Source organism: Carettochelys insculpta, chromosome 6 (assembly GCF_033958435.1).
Source record: "Carettochelys insculpta isolate YL-2023 chromosome 6, ASM3395843v1, whole genome shotgun sequence".
NCBI lineage: Eukaryota > Metazoa > Chordata > Testudines > Carettochelyidae > Carettochelys > Carettochelys insculpta.
The window spans coordinates 108,344,197-108,367,225 of NC_134142.1; the positions used below are offsets into that span (position 1 = coordinate 108,344,197).

The following is a 23,029-nucleotide window of genomic DNA, read 5'->3' on the forward strand; positions in this document are numbered from 1 at the left end:
CCCCTCCCCCCCCCCCCCCCGCGTGAGCCCTGGCCCTTGAGCTTTCCCAGCAAGCAGCAGCGCTGCACTCGACAGCACACCCACCCTTTCCTCACTCCTGTCCCTTTAAATACCAAGGCTGCTCCCGCCCTTATGCCCGCCGGCCGCGCGCTCTCCTCCCTACCCTTTCCCCACCGACACACTGAGCCGCCCGTCGCTCTCTGATTGGCTAAGTGCTCCTCCGCCGGATAGTCAACATGGCCCGCGTGCGGAGCCGTGGCTCCTTGTGGACCAATCGAGTTGGGCTTTACTGTGCGGGTTGCCTAAGTGTTGTCCAATGAGAAGCGACTTTTTTGACGGCGACGCAGCCCGAGTGAGTCTCCCTGAGAGGCGCTTGAGCGCTGGTGGTGGCGTGAAGCGACGCGAGGTCCGGGCAGGTGAGGTTGGGTAGGGTTTGTATCATTGTCCTCTCCTGGCTGCAGGTGGGTGGGGGGCAGCGGGGAGTGCGAGGTGCGGGAGGCCCTCTGCCTGGGAATGAGGCCCTGTTTGTGGTTGGGGCCTCCTTGCCTGGGGGTGGGGGCGTCTCCTTGCCTGGGGGGGGGCTCCGCGAGTGGCGGGGGAGGCCTGGGTCCCCGCTGGAGTGGGGCGGGTCTAGGCCGGAGCGGGCGTCATTGTGTGCAGCTGCTTTCACTGGGCCGGAAAAGTTACACTTCGCGGGGCGGATGTGGGAGACGCCTCAGTGACTGTCAGTCTGGGGCGCGGGTCCCCGGGCCCACGTGCCTCCGCTCTGCTTCCCTGCTTGTGTCTTTCCCACCGCTCTTCATCTCTCTACCTCACCTCTCTTCCCGGGTGTACTGGACTGGGGGACGGGGATCAGTTGTATTCTTCCTCATTTATCCGTGGCTGCATCTCCCCAGGTGTGCTAAACAAGTGCGAAAAAGACTTATTACCCTCTAGGTTGAATAGTGACAGAGAGTTAGCCAGGTTAGTCAGTATCTAACAAAACAACAGCAATGTAGCACTTTAACAAAATGATTTGTTTGGTGATGAGCTTTCCACAGACCCACTTCATCAGGTTTGTAGACTCTCCAGTCCAGAGGTTCAAAAAAAGCAACAAAAACTGACAAATACATGAACGGGGGGGGGCGAGTTAACCGCATGTCATACCCTAGAACGACTGAGTGGTGGTTTGTGACATTCACCCTGGAAGTGCAGAGGACCAAGTATAGAGACACCAGGAAAAGAAGCAAACAGCTAAATTATACTAGTTGCTTTGTATTACTGCCTAGTGGGGCAAGAGTAGGCCCTTAAAAGTTTAAATATAGGCCAAGGGGCCATATGAACCTCTCTAAGAATTACTGTGCAGTTCCTGTTTTTGAAGTTTCTCTGCTAGGGAAATTAAGATATGTTCATTGCTGCCTGTATAATTATATATAACAGGTCTGACACAGAAGTTATTTTTCTCTCTGATTTGTCTTAGCTGGGAGTAGGGCTTTACTAAATTAATGGTTCGTTTTGTTCAATTTCCTGGTCATAAAATTTTGAGTTTTGTAAATTTACAGATTTCAATAGCTGAAATAATGAAGTTGAGAGTGTTGTAAATGTAAGGGTCCTGAGCCAAAAAGGAGTTGTGATGGGGGGTGGCAAGGTTATTGTGTGGTGAGGTTATGGAACTGCTATGCTTAATTCTGCACTGGTGCAGGCAGTGGCATTGCATTTTGAGCAGGGCAAGTGAAAAGTGGTTGTTGCTGGTGGGGAGCACAGTTCTGAAGGCAGAGGCTCTGCCAGCAGTAGTACAGAAGGAAGCATAGTATGATACTGTCACCCTTACTTCTGTGCTGCTGCCCGTAAAGGTGTGCCCTCAATCATCAACTGCCACTCCCTGGCCTCCCAGCTGTGCCGGCAGCAGCACAGAAGGGTGGCATGGCTATAGTCATGCCACATTTCTGTGCTGCACCTGTCAGGGCACTGCCTGCAGAGCTGGGTGCCCTGACCACAGTTGCCCATCTCTGCAGGTAGTCCAGAGCAAAGGGTGGCAATACAATCATTCCCCCATAAAATAATCTTGTGGCACCCATGCAACACCCAGCTTTGTGGTGATCCCTCAATCTGAGAAACCTCAGTCTTCCCCATAACAATCCATATAATGTAGAACAGGGATTCCCAAACATGGGTCACCATTAGATTTTCTAAGGCAGGCTGGCTGGGTGGCTCTGAGCTGCATGTGGTTCTTTAAGCAATCATTTGCAGCTCCCACAGCTGCCACCACTCACTCTTCTGACTCCCTGTCCCTGCTGTGCTGAAATGGAACCTGATTTAATTGGTTTAGCAGCCAGCAGGAGGGATTCGGCCATTAAACCAACTAAACTGAGTCCCATTTCAATGCATCAGGGCAGGGAAGGGAGTAGGAGGGCTGGGGGAGCTGTATGGAGGAGGCAGAGGAGCAGCAGAGGGTGGCAGTGGCACTTATGGGTGGGGGAGTGGTTTGGGGCTGCTAGGGTTTTAAGCCTAGGGGCAGGGGGGAGCAAATCAAGATTTATTTAAAAAAAAAAAAAAATCCCAGGGGGGAGTTTCCTACCCCAAGATTTGAATTACTTTGGGTCACAAAGTCCTACTGAATTGTCAAAATGGGCTGCCGTCTCAAAAAGGTTGAGAACTGCTGATTAGAGTAAACATACAAAAGACCAGATTTCATGGCCATGATGTATTTTTTTATGGTAATGAGTTTGGTAGGATCTTAGCCATGAAGAGTGGCATTATTCAGTCCTTTTTCCTCATGCAGATTCAGAATATCAATTTAACAAACTTATTACAGGGATGTTAAATCCTGTTTATTTAATCAGTTAACCGGTTAAACATTAGGTTTATCTGGTTAAAAAGGGAACAGTAGGGGGGAGAGGGATGTCTGAGGAGGTCATTCCAGCCTGGGTGGGCTGGAGCAGCCCCACCTGCCATGGACAGGGACTGCTTCAGCCAGGCTGGAGTCCTCCTGCCAATGGTGCACTGGGGACCAGGGCTGCTGCAGCCCTCTTGGGACATCCCTGCCCACTGAATGCCCTGGATGAGGGCACTTCAGCATGGCCAGAGCAGCCCCCATCTGTAGTGGTGTGGCATGGGCGTGCTGGAGGCAGGGGAGGTCCAGCCAGGCGAGAGAAATCCCAGTGGTGACCCCAAGCACAGTGCAGGCAGGGTCACTTGAGCCAGGCCACAGCAGCCCCTGTTCTCAGCGTCCTCAGGCACACTTCCAGACAGGCTACTGTGGAAGGGGGCTACTCTGAGCATGGAGCTGCAGCTCCACAGGATTGGATCAACCTGTTCTAGCCCTTACCCAGTTAATCGTAACAGGTAAGCTTCATCCATTTATGATACAGTTAACCAGTTAAACTTTACCATCCTTAATCACAGCAGCATCAATGGGCCAAGCAGAGGGTGAAGAATAATAGATGGTCCCATTACAAAAGAGTTCATGATCTAATTCAACAAGGCATGCATGTAGGAAAGGGTATAACACAAGAAGAGTATTGGCATCGCATGTTGATTATGCTGCCTTTTTTTAAGGGTGTGCATTTGCTTAAGAAAGAGTAAGCAAAATGGAAAAAGGAGGGAAGGGAGGTGATAGTCAGAAATTAGGAAGGTGTGACATGAGGTTTACGAAGAGACTGTGAGAATGGGGGATTAGAAGGGCTGTCAACCAACATAGGGATGGGACAAGTCCAGTTAGAACTATGGAAAGTTCTCTAAATGGGCAAAGGTCCAAAGATATGCTTTGGCTCTTTAGGCTGCTTCTGCCTCCTATTGGCTGGAGTCTCCACACTCACTTTTCTACAGCCCACAGGGTGAGGTGGGAGAGTGGAGGCATTACCTGTGTCCTAGTGCATCCAGAGAATGGGATCATTCTGGGCTTCACAATTCTAGAGCTAGGGCAGGAGTGGGCATGATATGGCCTGCAGGCTGGAGCTGGTTTGTGGGCTCCTTCAGGAACAGAGCATCCAGCTGCTAAATATCTGCTCCCACTGGCTGGGTTCCAGCTAATGGAAGCTGAGAGATTTTTGTTGACATGCTGGTGGCAGTGTGCAAAGCCTCTCCTTCCCCTCGGTGCCAGGAGCAGAGAAGTTTCATGGACCAGTGAGCAGTTTGAGCAGTGTGGGGCTGCAGCAGGCAGACAGCCTGTCTCAGGGCACTGCAGGGCTGCTGCCAGGGAGTTCTCCAGATAAGTCTCCCAGCCAGCGGCTGCCTCTGTCACACCAGACCCTTCCTCCCACAACCCTCTGCCCACAAAACCCAAAGCCCTGCATCCCCGCCGCACATAAGCGAAATTCTATATCCCTCCTCTTGCACCCAGGCCCTGCATCCCAATCCTCTGCCCTAGCTCACAAACCCTTCCTTCCCTAAATCACATCTCAAACCACCTCCCTTAAGTCCACTGCCCCAAGACTCAATCCCCTCCTGTCGTAGGTCTGACTCCAAACCCCTACATCACAACTGTCTCCTCACCCAAACTCCTTCCTAGACTCCACACCTCTTCCTGCACCCCAGTCCCTTACTTGAGGCTCCCTTATGCATCCAGCCTGAGTCCCAAGCCCCTCCTCCTCCATCAGTATGATGGAAGAGTATAGTCCTTGGTTGTTTTCCAAATTTTTGGTGTGACCTCCCCATCAGTCCCTAATTCAGGGATCAGTAGTTTCTATCTCAGGGGCGCAGTCCTGACAGAGCCTAATTTTACCATTTTATTCCCAATATGGAAGTCACAGCGTCTTCCTCAGTGCATTGGTTTGCAAGCAACTCTAAGTACTAGAAATGGAGGAAAAAGAAAAACAAAAATGAAAAATGCGTTCCCTCTTCTGTGATGGCGCCTCCTGATGTTAAGGTTGAAGGGCCTATCTGAATGCTGTGCCTATTAGGGAGGGCATATGCACTCCTTATGGCACTGCACCTATGTTGTTGGGCCTACATTGAATGAGACCCTTCCCAACCATTTTTGGTGCTGTTTCAACTAATCTGTGTGGTGTCTGGTTTTCATCAGGCAGATTTTGCAGCATGTTTCCCAGGAGTAGTGAGGTGGGGATTGTTTTTGTTTGTTTGTTTGTTTGTTTTTGTTTTAACATTCTGTCACTAATGGTATAATTTGAAGATAATGGCTTGCTTGAGGTAACCAGTATCATAAGTTATCCTGCAAAGTGTGATTGCCCAAGAAATAACTCTCTTGATTCTCAGCCTCAGTATTTGAGTTGCATAATTTACAAAATTGTAACCTTAGTTTGTGTATCATGCAAATAATTATGGCAGGAAACAGATTCATGCTATTCCTCATTTTCTCATCAAAATGCACTCTAATTGGTTGTGTGAATTGCATTTGAAAAGAACCTGACTCTGTCATACTTGTATTCCAGGACATTATTTTATTATTTGTGTATTACCAAAGATAATCTCATGCAATTCTGTGATCTCTGTGGGGAGAACTTGTTTTAAAAGTTGTGCTGTTTTTGATTCCTGTGTTCCTCTTAGAGACAACTTAACTGGAAGAGCTCAGAGGCTGCCTACACAACTGAGTTATCTCAAAATAACAGCAGTTATTTCAAAATAACTTTTGCAGTGTCTAAATGACACACACTATTTTAAAATATATTTGAAATAGCAGATGTTATTTCAGTTCTGGTAAACCTAATTTCTGGAGGAATAATGTCTATTTTGAAATAGGCCGTCATAATCTCCAATGGCACTATTTCAAAATAGCACTATGGACCTGGAAATACTATTTCAAAAAAGCTGGGTGCTCTTCCAAAATACTTTGTGTGTGATTGTCTGATTTAAAAGTAGCCATTTCAAAATAGCTGTTTTGAAATATGGCTGTCATGTAGACATAGCTCAAGAGTTCCCTTTCAATAAGTGTTGAAATTCAGGAAAGTTGTAGAAAAATAGACTAAAGCTTATGTTCCAGATTTGAAATAAACAGGATAGGTAATTATAATGCCAGTCAATCTGACAGTCTGTGGGAAGATGGTGATGCAACTGATGTAAAACTCAGTTAATAAAGAAGTAGAGGAGAGTAACGTAATGCCAGTCAATATAGATTTGTGGAAAGTAAAGTTTATCTTCTAATGAAATTAGAAGTTTGGATGATAAAGGTACTAGTATCCATTCAATATAGTTAGACTTGGGATCATATAACTCCTTTTGATTTAAAAACTAGAATGATATAAAATTAACATGCACCCGTTAAACAGATTTGAAGAAGAATGGCTAATAGATCCCCACATGTAATTATGAATGGGAATCGGTGGTTTATTTTATTTTATTTATTTATTAAAAAAAGCTGGTATTCAACTGGCTCCCTGCTCCTTCCTCCCAGCCAGTCCTACATCTGGGGCTGCCGAGGTGCATGGATGTGTGATTCTCAGATAGGAATAAAGAGGTTATTTCATGTGTTTCTAGCATTGGTACAACTGCTTCTGGAGTACCATGTCCAAATCTGGTCCAAATCATTTCAAGAAGGATTTTGATAAACTGGAGAGAATTCAGAGAAGAGCCCTGAGAATGGTTCAATGGTTAGAAAACATGTCTAACAATGACCACGCTCTTGACTGTTTTTGCTTAAGAAGGGGGTTACTTGATTGTAGTCTGTGTGTGTCTACACAAATATTTAATGACGGACTCTTCAATCTACCATAGCAGTTCTCAAACTGTGGTCTGGAAGCCCATAGCGTGTCATGACCATGTGTTAATGGGGATGGGAGGGATGGCATTAGATTTGTTGGGGCACAGGACTAAAGCCCAAGAGCTTTGGTTCTGGGTGGTAAGGCATGCAGCTGAAGCAAACCTCTTGGGCTTAGGTTGTGGATACTTCTCTTTCCCACCTGGGGCATTTGGGCTTGAGCAAACTCAGTTTGTTGTTGTTGCCTGAGGTGATGTAGTAATTTTTGTTGTTAGAAGGATGTTGTGATGCTGTGAAGTTTAAGGACCACTGGAATCTGAGGAAAAGTATGCAATGACTGGAATTTGAAACTAGACCAATTCAGACTGGAGATAAGGCACAATTTTAACAGTGAGAATAACTACTAATCCAGTGTTTCCCTGAACTAATTTGGCCACAGAACACTTTGGGGTTGGAATATATCAATGGAATGCATGCATGCTGATTCAGGGGAGGAGGTGTTACTCACCAAAAAATTGCTGCACATAATACTCAAATGTTGGTTAAGGAAAAGTGTTTTTTTTTTTAAGATTTTTTTATTTTACAAAGAACAAAAATCAAGAGAAAATCTGAATGAACAACTTATGATAGAATGGTTAGCAAGCCTGTAATTATGGCTTAAAAATTTAAGTACAAACACAAACCAAAACATCAGCATAACAGCTGAAAGAAGGCTTGTGTTGTCTATTTGTCCAGAAGAACAGGGCAATATTGTTCAGAAAAGGACTGTCCCTCTTTCGAGCTTTAAAAAAACATTTTTATTGGAAAAAATGCAAAACAAAGTAGGTATGGAAAATATTTTTAAATTTTTTTTTTACAGAAAATGATTGGAAAATAAGTAACATTTGATCCTTTTTTTTTTAAATGGGGAGTGTTTTTGCATCTGTCTCAGCCTGAGTTGCATAATAACTATTATGAAATAAATATTGATATGCCTACAATCTATAAACTATTCAAATATCTTTTGTATTTTTGATCCATATAATTTCTTTACTATTTTAGAAAGAAAAATATCACTAGCATTGAAATTTTTTCATGGAACTCCTATTCATATTGTCCAGAAAGCCAGTGTTCGGGAAACAATGTACACTCATCTCTCGCTATATGAGCACAGTTGGTTCCCAGATTTCTGCTTGGAGGCAAAAACTCATAAGAGTGACACTAAATTCCCAGTAAAATACATGTAAAAGTCTCCAATTCATTTCAAGTGCTTGTGATTTGACACAAACCAGTTGAGTTTAGGTACTTTCCTGATGTATTTGAATTGTTTGGCAACAGAAATAGGATGTAGTGTATGTAGAGCAGGGATTCCCAACCTATGGGTTGGGACCCAAATATGGGTCCCATTAGATTTGTTAAAGGTCACCAGCTGGGCAGTTCCCAGCTGCATATGGCTGTTAAAGAAGCCATTTGCGATTTCTTAACACAGCTGCCTCAGGCAGATATCTAGCAATAGAGAGAGCTGCTGGAGACTGCAGCTGTCTCTATCACTAGGGATAGCAGTTATCTTATGCCTAGGTGCTGAAACCTTAACACTTCAGTTAATTGGTTTTAAGACTGTTACCTGCTGGGAGCAGGAGGGCTGTGGAAGCTACCAAGTGTAGCAGCCCCTGTGAAGAGGCTGTCGGGGGAGGGGGCGAAGAGGAGTGTCTAAGGCTTGGGCAGTTGAGGGCTGCAGAGAGGGGGGTCTAAGATTGGGGAAAGTTTGGGGCTGCTGGGGGAGTCTAACGCAGAGGGCGGTTTGTGGCTGCTAAGGGACTCTAAGGCTGGGGGTGGTTTGGGGCTGCTGGGGAAGGTTTGGGACTTTGGGGGCGGGGGGGGACGGGTGTCAAAACCTGGCTGAGGGGGAAGTCTGTGGGGCAGGCTGGTGGGGGGGGGGGGAAAACCACGACTCTAAACTTTCAAGTTACCCAGGGGTTGTTCCTGTGATAACTCAAATTTTCTTTTTCTGCAAGGGGAGGGGAGCCAGGAACACCAGGGCTGGTCAGTTTCCTGGTTCTCAGAGCCATAGGAGCTGGGAACCAGGGACTGGCAGGTTCTGGTCTCCCCATGGCTTCTGAGACCTGGAAATTGATTAGCTCATGGCTGGTCAATTTCACCTTGCCGCAATCAGGGGAGGGAACCAAGCTAAGAGCCTTCTCCCTCTCTTCCCCACCATCCCAGCCAGGCACCCTGCAGCCGAAGCAGAGCCAACTGTGGGTCTCCCTGGCCAGGGACCTCGCAGCTGGCTTCTCTCCAGCCAGGGGGCTGAAGTTCTCCCTGCACACCAGCGAGGGATCCCACGCAGGGCTGCAGGTCTCCCCAGCCAGGGACCTTGCAGCTGGCTCCGCTCCAGCTCTGGGGCTGCGGGTTTCCCCACCCCCAGAGCCAGGGACTCCGTGGCTGGCTCATATAAGTGGAGGAGGCTCACTCGTTTTGTGGATAAATGTAGGTATGTGTGTCCTTCATTTTAGTGAGTGCTCGTAAGTAAAGTACTTGTTAAATGAGGGGAGTTTCCTAATCACTGGAAAAATTTACCAAGGGAAGTAGTGAGTTCTCAGTTACAAACAATTAAGTCACAATTGAAAGGTTTTTATTTTTTTTCTAAAAAATTATGCTGGAGGGCCCAAGTGGGTTGGAGGAAAATGTTTTATGGGCCTGATTTTTGTCCACACCTAGACTAGAAGACAGTTATTTTCAGATGTGAGGCTTGGTGTCTGTCAGTAGTCCTATGAAAGATGTACAGTACATGAAATCCTGATTATGGCTATTGGTATATCTAGTGTTTCTTGGTGGATCCTATAACTATTATTACAAGTATCTTGAAGTTTTCAACAAGCGCTTGTTCTCTTTATATAAGAGAACACTATTTTGACTGTTAAGCATTTTATTTTAATTTGTAGGGGGATACAAGGATACCGATGGCAGATAACAGGTAAGAAAGAATGCTATTAATGTCTGTTCCAAGCAAAAATGATTTGCACTCACCAGTATCTTAAGTGGTTATTTCATGAAACTTGAGTAATCAAAAATTGAAAAGGGTTAGCTAGAACATACTTCCTCTCCACAAAAAAGGAAAATGAATTGTTACCTGGCGAAGCTACAGATGTTGTTGTACAAACAATTGTGTAAAATCACTGTTTATCGTCTAGACTTGAATGAAGTATGTTAAAATTATCTAACTCCCATGTTATCTAAACGCTCATCTAAAGTTAGTGGTACTAGCACTCTTCAGTTTGTTAGTAGGAAGAGTTTTATTTTTAAGACCAAACTGAAATTCCAGCTTTTTTTCTACTATGTTAAAAGTGCTTTTACTGTTAATTTTTTTTAAAATCTCTCTTAATTTGAAGTCTTACAGGGAAATGGAAATAATTTGTACTTTGCAACGAGGGGTCCTGGGGCACCTTCTCAACTAGCAGAAATGTATGAGCATAAGTCCTGCATCTGACAAAGTGGGTCTCTGCCCATGAAAGCTTATGCTCGTACATTTCTGTTAGTCTATAAGGTGCCCCAGGACCCCTCGTTGCTTTTGCAGATCCAGACTAACACGGCTACCCCTCTGATAATTTGTACTTTGTGGTCCTATGTTGTATTTTGTTCCTCTGGATTTTATGCTGCTTTAAAATCCCAACATTCCTTCAGTTGGGTGGGTGAGTCCCCTGTGGTAATTATTCTATTTTGTAGTAATAAGATATTGCATATGTGTTAAGTTTCTCAGGGGAAAAAGAATGTCATTATCTTGATCCTTTACAGAATTGGACATGCTGCATATAACGGGCATGCACATGAAGGATGCTGTTTCTACCAAAATCTAATGTTCCAAAATTAAGTTTGTGATTCAGCAAAGGTTCTGCTTTTATTCACTTGCCCTAATAGCTCTCCTTTTACCATCTTTAGGGCAAATCTGGTTTACATTTTTCTAATTCTAATCAGTGACTTTATTGAATATTTAATAAGAAACATACAGTATGTGTGAGTAGAGAATTAAAACACTGCATTTGGCATGTTTGTTTTTTTTTACAGCTGCTAGTGTATCAAAGCCCTACTTAACTTGAAATATTGCAGAATTTGCAATTTCCACAATATGAGCCTTCCACCACAGTTTTCCCAGGGGGAGTCCTGGGTGCCAGCTCTGAACCCTGAACAGCCAGCAGTGGAAAACATAGTGGCACACTAAGGGTCATCACTGATTTTTCAGCAACTTTCCTAAGGTGGTCTGCAGCTCAGCCACAATATTTTGATAATCCAACAAAATTCAAGTAGGGCCTTACGTATTGACCATTATGAGCACACAGTCCTGAGGAATATACAGTCTAATAAAAGAATTTACGAGAAATAGTAAATACATGTTTTCTTGCATTTGAATTTAGAGATTGTTTGCTCAGTTGAGTCCCAAATTCTGGTTTGTGAACTATGAGTGGCTTGATGAGCACTTGCTGACCTCCTGAATAGTCCTGAGCCCTTTTTGCCTACAGCAGCTAAATTGAATTCAAGATGGCTAAAAGTACTTTCCTTTCATCACTTTTGTGCATAAGGAATTTCTGCATTTGCCACAGTTATGCATTTGTGACTGAGTCTGGAGGTGGTCTACGTGAGTGCAAAGATGGTTCGCAAAATCATATATCTCATAGAGCTGGAAGAGACCTAGAGAGGTTGAGTGCAGTCCCCTGTGCTCTCAACAGGACCAAGCACCATCCTGGATAGATTTTTTTAAATCTATTTGCCTTAGAGCCCTAACTGGCCTCTTCAAGATTGCCTTCTAATAAGATTTGGCTTATCCTGTGAAAGTTAAGGAACCAGTGACAAATGCCTTTTTGCATTTTGGGCATGGAGACTGTGTGTTCAAACCCAAATTATGTTGCTGGGGAAGTTTTTATAGCCAGCACATCTCCCGGAACATGGTTTTTAGGGGGTTCGTATTGTTTTTCCCTGCAAACGTAAGCCCTGATTGGATGGCCTAAAATTCAGGGACAAATTTCAGTAAACAACTCCTGAAATAGGTTTGTGAATTTCTTATTATGAGTCTTTTTGGCTGGTCTGTTTTAATTCCCTTGCCCAGAGAGCCTTTGTATATTCTGTTCACCCATATTTCTCCTTCACTCACCCTTTAAAAAATTTGGCACACTCCACTCTTAGATGACAATCTGAGAAGCCTGGCACACTCAGTGCTGTTTGTTACAACATCATTCTGATGCGGGAGTATGAATGGAGCCCCAGGGTCATTCGGTTGTTGAAGACCTTTCCCCGCAAGGGGATACTGACTTCTTAGCTCCTTGCTTTCATGAGACAGAACAATTAGTTTAATATCCAGACTCTGATTTCCAGGTCTTGGCCATCTGAATACAAGGAGCTGCATAACTATTAAACTTCTGGGCATTATACTTCTAAAATAGAATTATTTTCCGTGTAATACAAAATAAATGTTAGTGATTTTTGTAGTTAGCTGTAGTAACAAATACTTATATACTGAGATGGTGTTACCCATTGGTGTGTAAATCTAACTTTGTTGGCTTTTTAGTAAAGCAGAAGATGCTGCCTCAGATTCTGTGGAAGCTGCTAAACATGCAAGTGATAAAAAAGGTAAGTGTGAAGAGCAAGTAACTTAAGGTTATGCTGATGGTTGCAAGCCTCCTGTCTCTTATACACTGTAATCCTTTTATTTACAACCACTAATATTTATGTCCAAAATTGTCTACTTGAGCCTATGAAAGGCTCAAGTAGTAGTAGTGACCAATAGTTAGGGTTGAGAGGCCGTTTCTAAATTAACGTTTCTTTTTCCAGTTGCTCATAACTCTCATTCTTTATGGGCAAAACTTTCCATGTACCATAAACAGTGAAGGGAGTTTGGATTTTGACCAACTCAGTTGATTTAGTTCTGTTCAAGAGTGAAAACCCTTACCTTTCATCAGAGCTTTTTGCAACTAAATAAAATAGAAATGTCAGACTTGGCTTGTATAGCTCTTGCAAGTTTCTTTTGCATTTGAAGATAATTAGTTGCATATCTTCAAAGATTATGTAACATTTTAAATGGACAGTTCTTTACTATGTGCGATTTTGAATATGCTTGAAGTGCTTTTGCTAAAGAATGTCCTTTGTTTATTGAGACGTATTTGGGCTGAATCTTTAAACCAGATTTCAGCTGAAAGATTTAATCTGTGCAGATGCATTAAGGTTGTGCAGGCAACTTCAGTTCTGGCATTACATAATATGGGTGCAGTACTGACATCACAATATTAAATTTCTTTCTTAGGTATTTTTGGTAAATTTACAAATAGATTGGGGCCGGCACCAAGCACCAGAATAGGCTCAAAACATATATATGCATGCAGCTTTTATTCAGAGGAAAACAAGTGCTTTGTCAGATTTGCCTATCCCTGCTATTAAGTTGAACCAAGAATCTTTCCAAGATTTTGGAAGCCATAAACTGTCTTATTAAATCTCAATAGGCAACTAGAGGGCGAGTTAAAAAGCATATATTTTTTTTTTCTATTAAGAGCACCTGCTGCTTCCCATAGCACAGTTTGACTTTGGGAGCTATGCAATAGAATGGAACTCCCACAGTGGAACGCAAGAAAACAGGGTCTTTGAGGGTATTTGGGTCTCATACCATGTCAAGAGCTTGTTAAATTGTAACTAGAACCTTGAATTGTTTCAAAAGGAAAAATGGCCAGTGCAATGGTCAAGCACCGTGACAAGCGCAAAAGCCAGTCTTCTACATTCTGCATCACTGAAACCTTTCTACTCTTTTCAAGGACAGCCACAGTTTACAGCATGGCCAAAAATATAACACAGCAGTTCTGTCTTCCTATTCAAAATTTGCTCAACCAGAGGGTGGGGGACCTGAAAGTTGCCCTTCCTATTAAGGCAAAACTATGAATCCAGCCTGCGCTGTTGCTTCTGTGACCCTTGAGTGCAAAGATTGGCCATTATTCTCAACTGGAAAAGATGCATTTAGTATCCTTATGTCCTCATATGCAAACTAGGAAAATGTGGTCTACATGAAATAGCTACAAGGTGAGCAAACTGGTGGATAGAACATACTCAGGTGTTTACTGATCAGTGGTTTGATGTCAAAGGAAATATAAATCTAGTCAGGGTATGCAAAAAAGAGCAATTCTGCATCTGTAACTAGTCAGTATTTTTATTGATGACTTGGATAATGGAGTGGAGATGCTTATAAAATGTGCAGACTACATCAACCTAGTAGGGATTGCAGACACTTGTAGATGAAATTAAAGTACATGTAATAATGTGAGAATAGAGCACGTCACTTAAGGAGGAGAGAAATTCAAATGCCCAAATATGAAATGGGGACTAAAGTGTTGGTCTTGCTGAAAAGCATGTTGGATTATAGTGGATCTCAGATTGAATGAAAATGACTAATGTGAATCAGCTGTAAAGCGTGTACCTACGCACGCACTCACGCACTAGTTCCTTTAGTTATATGAGGGTTGCACTCCCTTGCATAAATCAAATTTTGCATGAATTGGTGGAGTGGCTTTTTTTTTTTTTGCTCCCGGGCGGAACACACATTTGGCAGCCAGGGAAGCAGCAGGAGCACCTGGAGCTCCTTTTGAAAGGTAAATCCTGGGGTTGGGGAGGGTTAAGCTTGGCAGTGGGTTGGGGCTGTGGGAAGGGGCAAGGACGGTTAAGCCTGGGGGGGGTTAGGGCTGGGGGGGTGGGGTATGGAATTGAGCTGGAGCTACGCTGAGGGTGAGCCGGAACCATGTGGGGATGGGGTGGAGTTGGACCCACACGGGGCAGGGGTGCTGGTGAGCAGGAGCTTTGCACAGGTGGCAAACTGTGCCACAGGGGATTTGAACTAGGGGCAGGGGGGAGGTTGAGATAGGGCCAGAGGGAGCAGGATTTCGAGGGTCAGAGGGAGCTCATTTGTGTTAATGCGAGTTAAGCAGAACTCGAAATTGCACATTTTGAGGGTTTACTGTATATAAAATATATTCTGGAGTTTAACTGGACTACATCATGTATGTGGTTGAAGGTACTTGTCCCTGTTCTGCATGGCACTGGTGAGTCCCCATCTGCAGTACTGTGTCCAATTCTGGATGCCAGATCTAAGGAAACATGATCAAAGTGTATATGGTGTGTAGGAGACCAACAGAAAATCGAAAGGATTTAGAAAACCTGACTTTTATGAGGAAAAGTTGAGGGGAGCTTCAGGCCTGGGCATGTTTATTCAGCCTCATTTGTGTATTAAAAGTATGTTTATAAAGGGGAGAATGATGATTTGTCCTCCATGATTCCTGAATGTAGAATAAAAAGTAAATGACTTATTCTGCCAAAGTAAGATCTAAATTAGTTACTAAGTGTAAGCATAAATTAAAATTTGGAATAGGCTCGTGAGGGAGATGTGGAATTTCTATTTTTGGAAGTTTCTAAAAACAGGTTATATAAACACCTGTTAGGAATGGTCTAAGTTTATTGGTACTTCTGCAGCAAAGGGAGCTAAACATGATGACTTTTGAAGTCCTTTCAGCTGTTACATTTCTGATTCTGGGTTTCTATATGTGCCTTCTCCTTCCCATCACTATCTTTTTCTGGTTTGGGCCTGAACCAAAGTTGCTGCTGTTGAACAGTTCAGTACAGCAGAGATTATAGATATGATTCAGAGGTTCAGTAATATTGCATAACTGGCAATAATTTGGTGCTACATTAAATAATTTCAACATAATCAGATTTCTATTAACGTTTTTATTTTGATAGAAAAGCTAGCAGATCAAGTGATGCAAAATCCACAAGTTTTGGCAGCTCTGCAAGACCGACTTGACAATTCATCTCGCACTCCTTCAAGCTATATTGAAACGTAAGTACAGTGCATGTCAGACTTTCAGCAAGACTGACAATAGACCAGAGTTACTGTTGAGTCAGAAAAATAGAAATGGCAGAGTAAGGAGTTGTGCTGTATCAGTAGGTGGTGCAATGGCATAATTCTACAGAGGATAACTCAAATTGCTCTAGATCAGTTCCACAAACTATTACACTAAAATATCCTAATAGCAGAGTGGCTTACTTCTAGTGTTCAGTTTAACTTCTCTCGGGTTTTTTCTACCCAGCAGTTTTGTTTTAAACAAGCTATTCTGAAATAGCTTTTTGGAATAAGGCTGCTATACACAATGCATTTCAAAATAACACTTGCAATACAGTGTCTACACACACAGTCTACTTCAAAATAGAGCCATTGAATGCACTTTTGTCTTATTTTGAAATAGGCTCTATTCCCTGCCTTAACAACTATTTTGAAATAGGCATTATTCCTTGTAGAAAGAGGTTTACCAATTTCAAAATAAGTGTGTAGATGCTAGGATAGGCATTTTGAAATAATGGCTGTTACTTTGAAATAACTTTGCTGTGTAGACCCAGCCTCAGATTTGTTTGTCAAACTTCAGTTCCCCTTCTCTGCTTCTGTCATAATCTATTTTCCTCACTCGATCATGCTTGACTTGAATTCTCTAGATTCAGAACTTGGATACTGAATAAAGGTCTCAGTGTTTCTTGAGCTTCTGTGTGAAACTAAGAACAGGCTAATCTGTCCAAGGAAGCTTTTGGAGGTTTGGTTCCTATCTAGGAACCTGGTGGTTCTTTTGTAAGTGTATGTATTTCGCAGGGCAGCCCATGAACACTTGTTTTTCCCTACAAAATACACAATTTCCCACAGACCAGTCGACATAACTGTTAACATCTTTTTTTAAGTAAAAGTTTGTGCATGTTCTTCTGTCTGAAATATAGGGGAGGTGGTTTATCCAGGGGATGGAAGATAATAGTATCAAGGACAACATGAATAAGAAAAGCTTTTAAATGCCTATTTAAAGAGGAATAAGCATATGCATGGTGATTAGTTTATGGCTAACCCAAACCTGACTATGGCTAAAGAGGTTATCTCGGTACTGCACAATGACTGTTAGATGTGAAGAAGCTGGGTTTTTTTTCTAGTTTACCAAAAGCAGTAAAAAGAAGAATTGATGCCTTGAAACAACTCCAGGTGAAGTGTGCCCATATAGAAGCTAAATTTTATGAAGAAGTTCATGATTTAGAGAGAAAATATGCAGCCCTCTATCAACCGCTTTTTGATAAGGTAGGTATACTATAAAGATGTTTTCAAAACTGTTTTCTCTGACTTCTTTTGGGGGTAAATAAAGAACAATAAAATATAAAGAATTTTTCATTTCTTTTTTTCCCCTCTAGCTATTTTAAAGAGAAGCTTGTATTACCAGTCTAGTAAGATTAGAAGAGAAGGGCTGACGTTCTAAATGTTCCATATTGTAAAAAGTGTGCTTCCAGTGATAAAGGCTAAAGTTAGTTACACCTTCAACTGCGAAGAGGGGAGCTGCTGGAGAGCAGTATGACACACTCATTTCTGCTCCCCGATTGTACAGTAAGCACTTGAAATGCATAATTTTGGGTTGCGCTTAATTGGAATTAACACAAGTTAAGCAAAACTCAAAATCCCACACCACCCCCTGTCCCCTGTGGCCCTGGCTTAAATCCCCCCACCCCACCCCCTCAGCATCCCGAACCTCAATTAAACTCTCTGCAACTGCCCCCACCCCAGGTCTTACCTTTCAAAAGGAGTTCCAGGTACTCCTGCTGCTTCCCTGGCCGCGATGTGCATTTGGCCAGGGGGAAAGGAGCTGCCCCCACAACTTAGCAAAACTTGAGTTATGCGCGGGTGTGTGGGAACCCAACCCTCATGTAACTTGAGGGACTACTATGTTTAAAACTCCAAGACTTAGGGACAGTTTGCCCACATATAGGATTCTAAAGCAGTTGCAATAGCATATCTAAGACATTCTTGATGCAGACTTCTTGATTATCCATTATATGTACAACCTAACAAAACCCCGTGAAGGAATACAGCAGGCTAACAAAACAAAGCAGTATTTTTGAAAGTCTGTCAGGTTCATGAATTACCTTCGTTTATGCCTGGAAATTATGTAGTGTGTGAGATCTTAAACTTGACCTCTGGGATTTATTAGTACGTTTCAGCAACTTTTCTAGATTCCATCCTCCTCACTTTAAAAACTTGTTAAAAAAAAAAAATTAGAACATTAACAAAACTATTGAGGCTGTGGTAATATTCAAAGGTCACAATTGATTTTATTTATTTTCAATAATTAGAAACCAGCTGAAACTTTCCTCAGTGTGAAGACAGGGCCTTTCCTAGTGGAGCTAAGACCTTTCACTATGTTACTTATACCTCACTCTTTGGAGACAATTTCATCTTTTGTTAATGTGAACTCATTTTCTTTATAGAATAAGGTATTTTTCTGTATAATCAATATAATTACAACTTCATGTTCTCTTAAATGTGACCAGAGAACTTATGGCCTGTTGCAAACTCCCAAAGTTGATACCTGTGACCCTGAATTTCCTAACCTGGACAATATTACAAACACTCCAGTTTCTAATAGGGGGTATATTCTTGGGTTGAAAACAGCTTCTCTATTCCGGAACCTTGGCAGAGCCTAAGGAGGCTCACACTAGTGTAGGGGAATCTTCCAGTGATAGAGATAGTATGCTGGTTTGGCATCACCTGTCCTTGCAGCTGGCCAAGTGAGCCTGGCTGGTACTTCACTAACCCCACTGATCTTTGGCTGTCATTTCAGTGTCCAGTGTTGTTGCCAGTTTTAACTCGGCCACTAGGGTGCTTCAGAGTTAATTAGGGGAACCTGTCTGGTGCACAGCTAGCAGGAAAAATGAATCTTATACCTTTGTTGCAGGCTCCTATCTTTTCTCTGCTACGGCTGAGGATTTGGCTCTTTTATGCAAAACACTTTCAACTCCCCTCTTGAAGACTCTCTTTAGCAAAAGTGCTGCTAATGTCTGGCCTGTAGTAGGAAATGAAGTGACATACTGACCTGAGGGTAGGACAACTTCACACCTTTGAGCTGTGCAGTTGTTAGGTTGGTTTAACTCCCATTGTAAAGAAACAAAAAGCAGTCAAGTAGCGCTTTGAAGACTAGCAAAATAGTTTATTAGGTGAGCTTTCGTGGGACAGACCCACTTCTTCAGACCATAGCCAGACCAGAACAGACTCAATATTTAAGGCACAGAGAACCAAAAACAGTAAGCAAGGAGGACAAATCAGAAAAAGATAATCAAGGTGAGCAAATCGGAGAGTGGAGGGGTCTGGGGGAAGGTCAAGAATTAGATTGAGCCAAGTATGCAGATGAGCACCTATAGTGACTCAGAGTTCCCGTCACAATTTAAACCATGTGTTAATATGCCGAATTTGAATATAAAAGCCAGCTCGGCTGTTTCCCTTTCCAGAACGGTGCAATAATTCTTCTTCAGTAACGCACATACCTTTAGGTCATTAACCCATTCCATTAAAATGTTGACTGACTGGTTTGTGGATCTGGAGTGTTTTGATGTCTGTTTTGTGCCCATTAACCCTTTGTCTAAGGGAGTTAGAAGTCTGTCCAATATACAAAGCATCTGGGCATTGTTGGCACATGATGGCATATATGATGTTAGTAGAGGAGCACATAGAGAGTGCTGGGTTGATGGGGAAAAGCCTTTGTCACCATAGATAGTATCTTCATAGAAGTGTTATCGCTATAGCTGTGGTGCTGTAGTGGTTTAACATGCAGATATACCCTGACTGTTCTGCAAGAGTCGGAAGACTGATACTGTGTTTCACAACCTTTATAGCCAAAGTTAATGAGCTAAAAGTTTTGTGCTTTGCTGACATTCAGTGAATCCTATTTGAAATTGTAGTAAGACAAGATAGACAATTGACTTTTTTGTTTTCATTTTAAATATATTTGGTTCTGCTTTGTTCATTTTGTGTTTAACTTATTGTTAACCATTAAGTTGTCTGCTGCCTTTATACTCATCAATCCTATTAGTGAATCACTTGTTTTTCTGTTTTTTCCTTTTTATAAAAAAAAAAAAAGCTTGGAGTCATGTGGAAGAGAATTGATCTTGTAGTTTCACAAGCAATAATTTTTGTCTACTCTATTTTTATAGCATCTCCTGGCTGTTTGGACTAAATTTTTAATGGCAGCTTTTAATGTTTTCCTCCATTAAATGTATAATTCTCTTGTGCAGAGAAGGGACTTTGTCGTTGGTGAAGTTGAACCTACGGATGCAGAGGCAAACTGGGACAGTGAAAATGAGGAGGAGGAAAAACTAGCTGTGAGTAGAAACAAGCTAATGCATAGGTTGAAATTTGATGATCTGAAAAAGACTATCTTTAGTCTATGTGAAATCTAGGATTTCAAAGACAACTGATGTAATAAGTGCAAGCCTGGACTGAACTTCCTGAACTATAGCCCTTGTCTATATGAACAGTTAGGTCATGGCAAGTTTGAATGTGAATTGAATGTACCCCATTCTAGCCTGCTTTGGACTAATTGTCTGGACTCTGACCTATAGTAACGTTTTGTTAATGCTCTTTCTTATTGTCCTTTTTCCAAAGAGGACAAGATCAAAACATGTTATCCATCAATGCGTGTCAGTGGTGTCCACGCAGATATTTGGCCAGTGTGGCGTACGTTCTACTTTGTCGTTGAACTGAAGGTTTATGTAGACAAACCCATACTTCAGTCTTCAAAAATCCTAATTCAGTTTGCTTTTAATTTTCTCTTAATCAAAAATATTTAAGACTCAGCTTAAGTCAGTCCTCTCCATGTTTCAAAGGGCTATTGGCACAAGAACAAATGTGTGTAAACTGGCCATCAGTGGGACCAGGCTTGAAATTAAACAAAGGTTTCAATCCTCTGGTGGTTAGAAGTACTGGAGTAGCCTTCCTAAGGGAGGGCAAAAAAACCAAACTTGTTTTAAGACAATCTCATAAGTCTGTGGAAGAGGGATGATATTACAAGACTAACAGCAGGCATGGATTGCCTTGTGCCATTGTAGACAGTGTCTCCAGCAATCGAGACAAGCTGTTTAGATGGGGATGGCTTGGAATTACCACAAGTAATTTTATCAGGTGTATGTCTGTTCTGGATTTTTGTCTTTAAATGAAGATTCAGGGACTTCAGAAACTCATCCAGAAGCCGAAGTTCTATACAGGAGTGGCTGGCTAAGGTTGTATAGCCTATAGTGTTTATGAAGTCAGGCAGGATAATCATGGTGATCACTTCGTGCCTGAAAGTCTCAATTTGAAACTAATTTTCATAAACCTTATGAGCTTTAACGCCAGTATATTGCCATCAACCAATACTGTTCAATGGCTGTTATTCCTTATTGTTTGCATTGTTCGTAACCTGTTAACAGTATCTTTCTGCTACTGGGTTCCATTCCAATGCTACATAAATCACCAAAGTAATAGAAGGCTGGCTGACTGACTGGCTGGCTGTTCTTTATTTTGGGGGACATAATTAGCTTTTAGTGCTGAGTACAGATTTGACAAACAGATCTCAGACTTTGCTGCAGTGTATTAGAAAGCAAGTCTTATCCCAATACAAAGCATGCTGCAGGCAGCTATTGGCCAAGCAGGTGGAGATCGGTGCAGCCTGACTGAAGCTGGGCCTGCCTCCCAAGCTGCCCTCACTCCCCTATTTAATGGTAGACCAGTAAACTCATTAAATGGGATTTTACATCACTACTGTGAACACCTTGGAAATGGAGGTTTTGTAACTGTAATATTTGTAACTCTACAAAACATTTATAGTTCTTTGAAAAGTTTACACCTCAGCAATGTAATAGAGCTTTGAAATTTTATTATGCAGAAGAAAAAGCTGCTTTTTCCTTTGCTTTTTTAGTAGTTTGTTTAAAACAGTACTGTGTTTGCTCCTTTTTAAGTGTGTTTTGCATATTTCTGGTTCCAAATGGCTGGCTGGTCAGTTTATAACTCTCTGGTATTTGTAACTCATGTTCTACTGAACTTACACTAAGGCATTTAAGTACAGAGATAGCACTTTTCTTAAGCAAGGCTATGTTTACTTCATAGGGAGACCTCAAAAACAAAGTAGTTATAGAAGAGAGAGAAGCAACAGCCGCAGAGGCCAATCCCAAAGGAATTCCAGACTTCTGGTTTACAATCTTTAGAAATGTAGATATGTTAAGTGAATTGGTACAGGTAAGTTAATTCCCTCTGGAAAATGTTATTTTTAATTATTGCATATAAATTACACCTGCTTTGGCCATCCCTTCCATTACTAGATTATACTTGAGGAAGATGTTAGTAATCAAGAGCTTGCAGTACTTGAGAATCCTTTGTCATTTTTGTTGAAATAAAACTCCTTGAAGATAACTTGTAGTTTGTGTTACTAAGCTAGTTTTTGATCTAAGCTGTTTTGGAAACTGGTATTCCATGTACTGCTTCATTGTCCATTAGAGCAGGCATTTGCAACCACTTCTCATCAGTGGCCACCTGGCAATTTTTTTTTTTAACATGTGCTGGGTGCTGAAGACAATAGCCCCCACCTCCAACCTTAGAGTCTCTGCAGCCCCAAACAGTCCCCCAAACTTTGGAGCAGGGGCAGCTGTCTGCCACGCTGAAAAAAATAGGACTCAGTTTAATTGGTTTAATGTCCAGATCCCTTCTGCCAGCTCTTAAAGCAATTAAATTGAGTTCTACTCCAGTGTTTCTCAGCCTTTTATATAAAGTACCCCTTTCTCAAATACCCTCTTCAGGCAAATTCCCCAACCTCCTCTCCAGAGCCAGGCAGCCCCAGCCCTCTACTTTAACCCAGTCCCCCGAGTCCTGCATCCCCCAGCTCCGTGCTTTAAACCAATCCCTGTTCTCATCCTCCAGAGCCAGGCAACCCCCCACCCTCCCACAAAAAAAAAGCTGCTGTCTCACCAGAGCTGCTGCCATGTGATTCTCTCTCCAAGCGCTGGGGAGGGGCTTGTGTACAGAGCACCGCCCAGCGCTCCCATGGCTCTGAGCATTTTATTACTCAGAGGCGCATGACAGGGATAGCTCTCAGTGCCCTGCCACTCTGAAGCAATAGGACTTCAATTATTTTAATGGCTGTCAAACCAATTAAATCAAGTACTGTGCTTTCAGCAAGGCAGGCAGAAGGAGTCAGGTGGCAGTGGTGTGAGCCACAAATGTCTTCTTTAAAAAGCCACATGTGGCTCAGATCCAGTCTTCCCCCTTTTTAAAAATGGCGGCACGACTGGTGTCACAGTCTGGATACGATGGCTCCACAGGCTGGATTCTGGTCCATGGGCCACAGGTTGGGCCCCACTGCATTAGAGTATAGATTCACATTCTACTCACAAAACAATGGCCCACATGGTTTTGCCATAATTATTTCAAGCAGGTTTAGATAGTTGTATAAATTAAGGATATCTTGAGCAAGTACTTAAACTAGCTGTACCTGTATTAGACTGGACTTGTATATTGCTACATTTTCTGGCATTCTGCCTTATCTAGTTTTTCTTATTAACTGTGTTTAATATTTT

General features: G+C 42.4%; 1 protein-coding gene and 1 non-coding gene across 4 annotated transcripts in view; both read left to right on the top strand.

Moving 5' to 3' along the window:
• The first annotated feature begins 319 nt into the window (after window positions 1-319).
• Window positions 320-23,029, top strand: part of NAP1L4 (nucleosome assembly protein 1 like 4) — a 76,840-nt gene continuing 54,130 nt past the window's right edge. For all 3 annotated transcript variants that reach the window (XM_074997798.1, XM_074997797.1, XM_074997796.1), the window contains exons 1-7: window positions 320-416; window positions 9,553-9,584; window positions 12,168-12,229; window positions 15,371-15,470; window positions 16,598-16,739; window positions 19,718-19,804; window positions 21,567-21,695. In XM_074997798.1, coding sequence (XP_074853899.1) covers window positions 9,571-9,584; window positions 12,168-12,229; window positions 15,371-15,470; window positions 16,598-16,739; window positions 19,718-19,804; window positions 21,567-21,695 — 534 coding nt within the window. In that variant the 5' untranslated portion in view covers window positions 320-416; window positions 9,553-9,570. The remainder of the gene's footprint in view (window positions 417-9,552; window positions 9,585-12,167; window positions 12,230-15,370; window positions 15,471-16,597; window positions 16,740-19,717; window positions 19,805-21,566; window positions 21,696-23,029) is intronic.
• LOC142015516 (small nucleolar RNA SNORA54) lies at window positions 20,865-20,994 on the top strand. Its single transcript, XR_012646171.1, has one exon. It is a non-coding gene; the product is annotated as a small nucleolar RNA SNORA54 (small nucleolar RNA).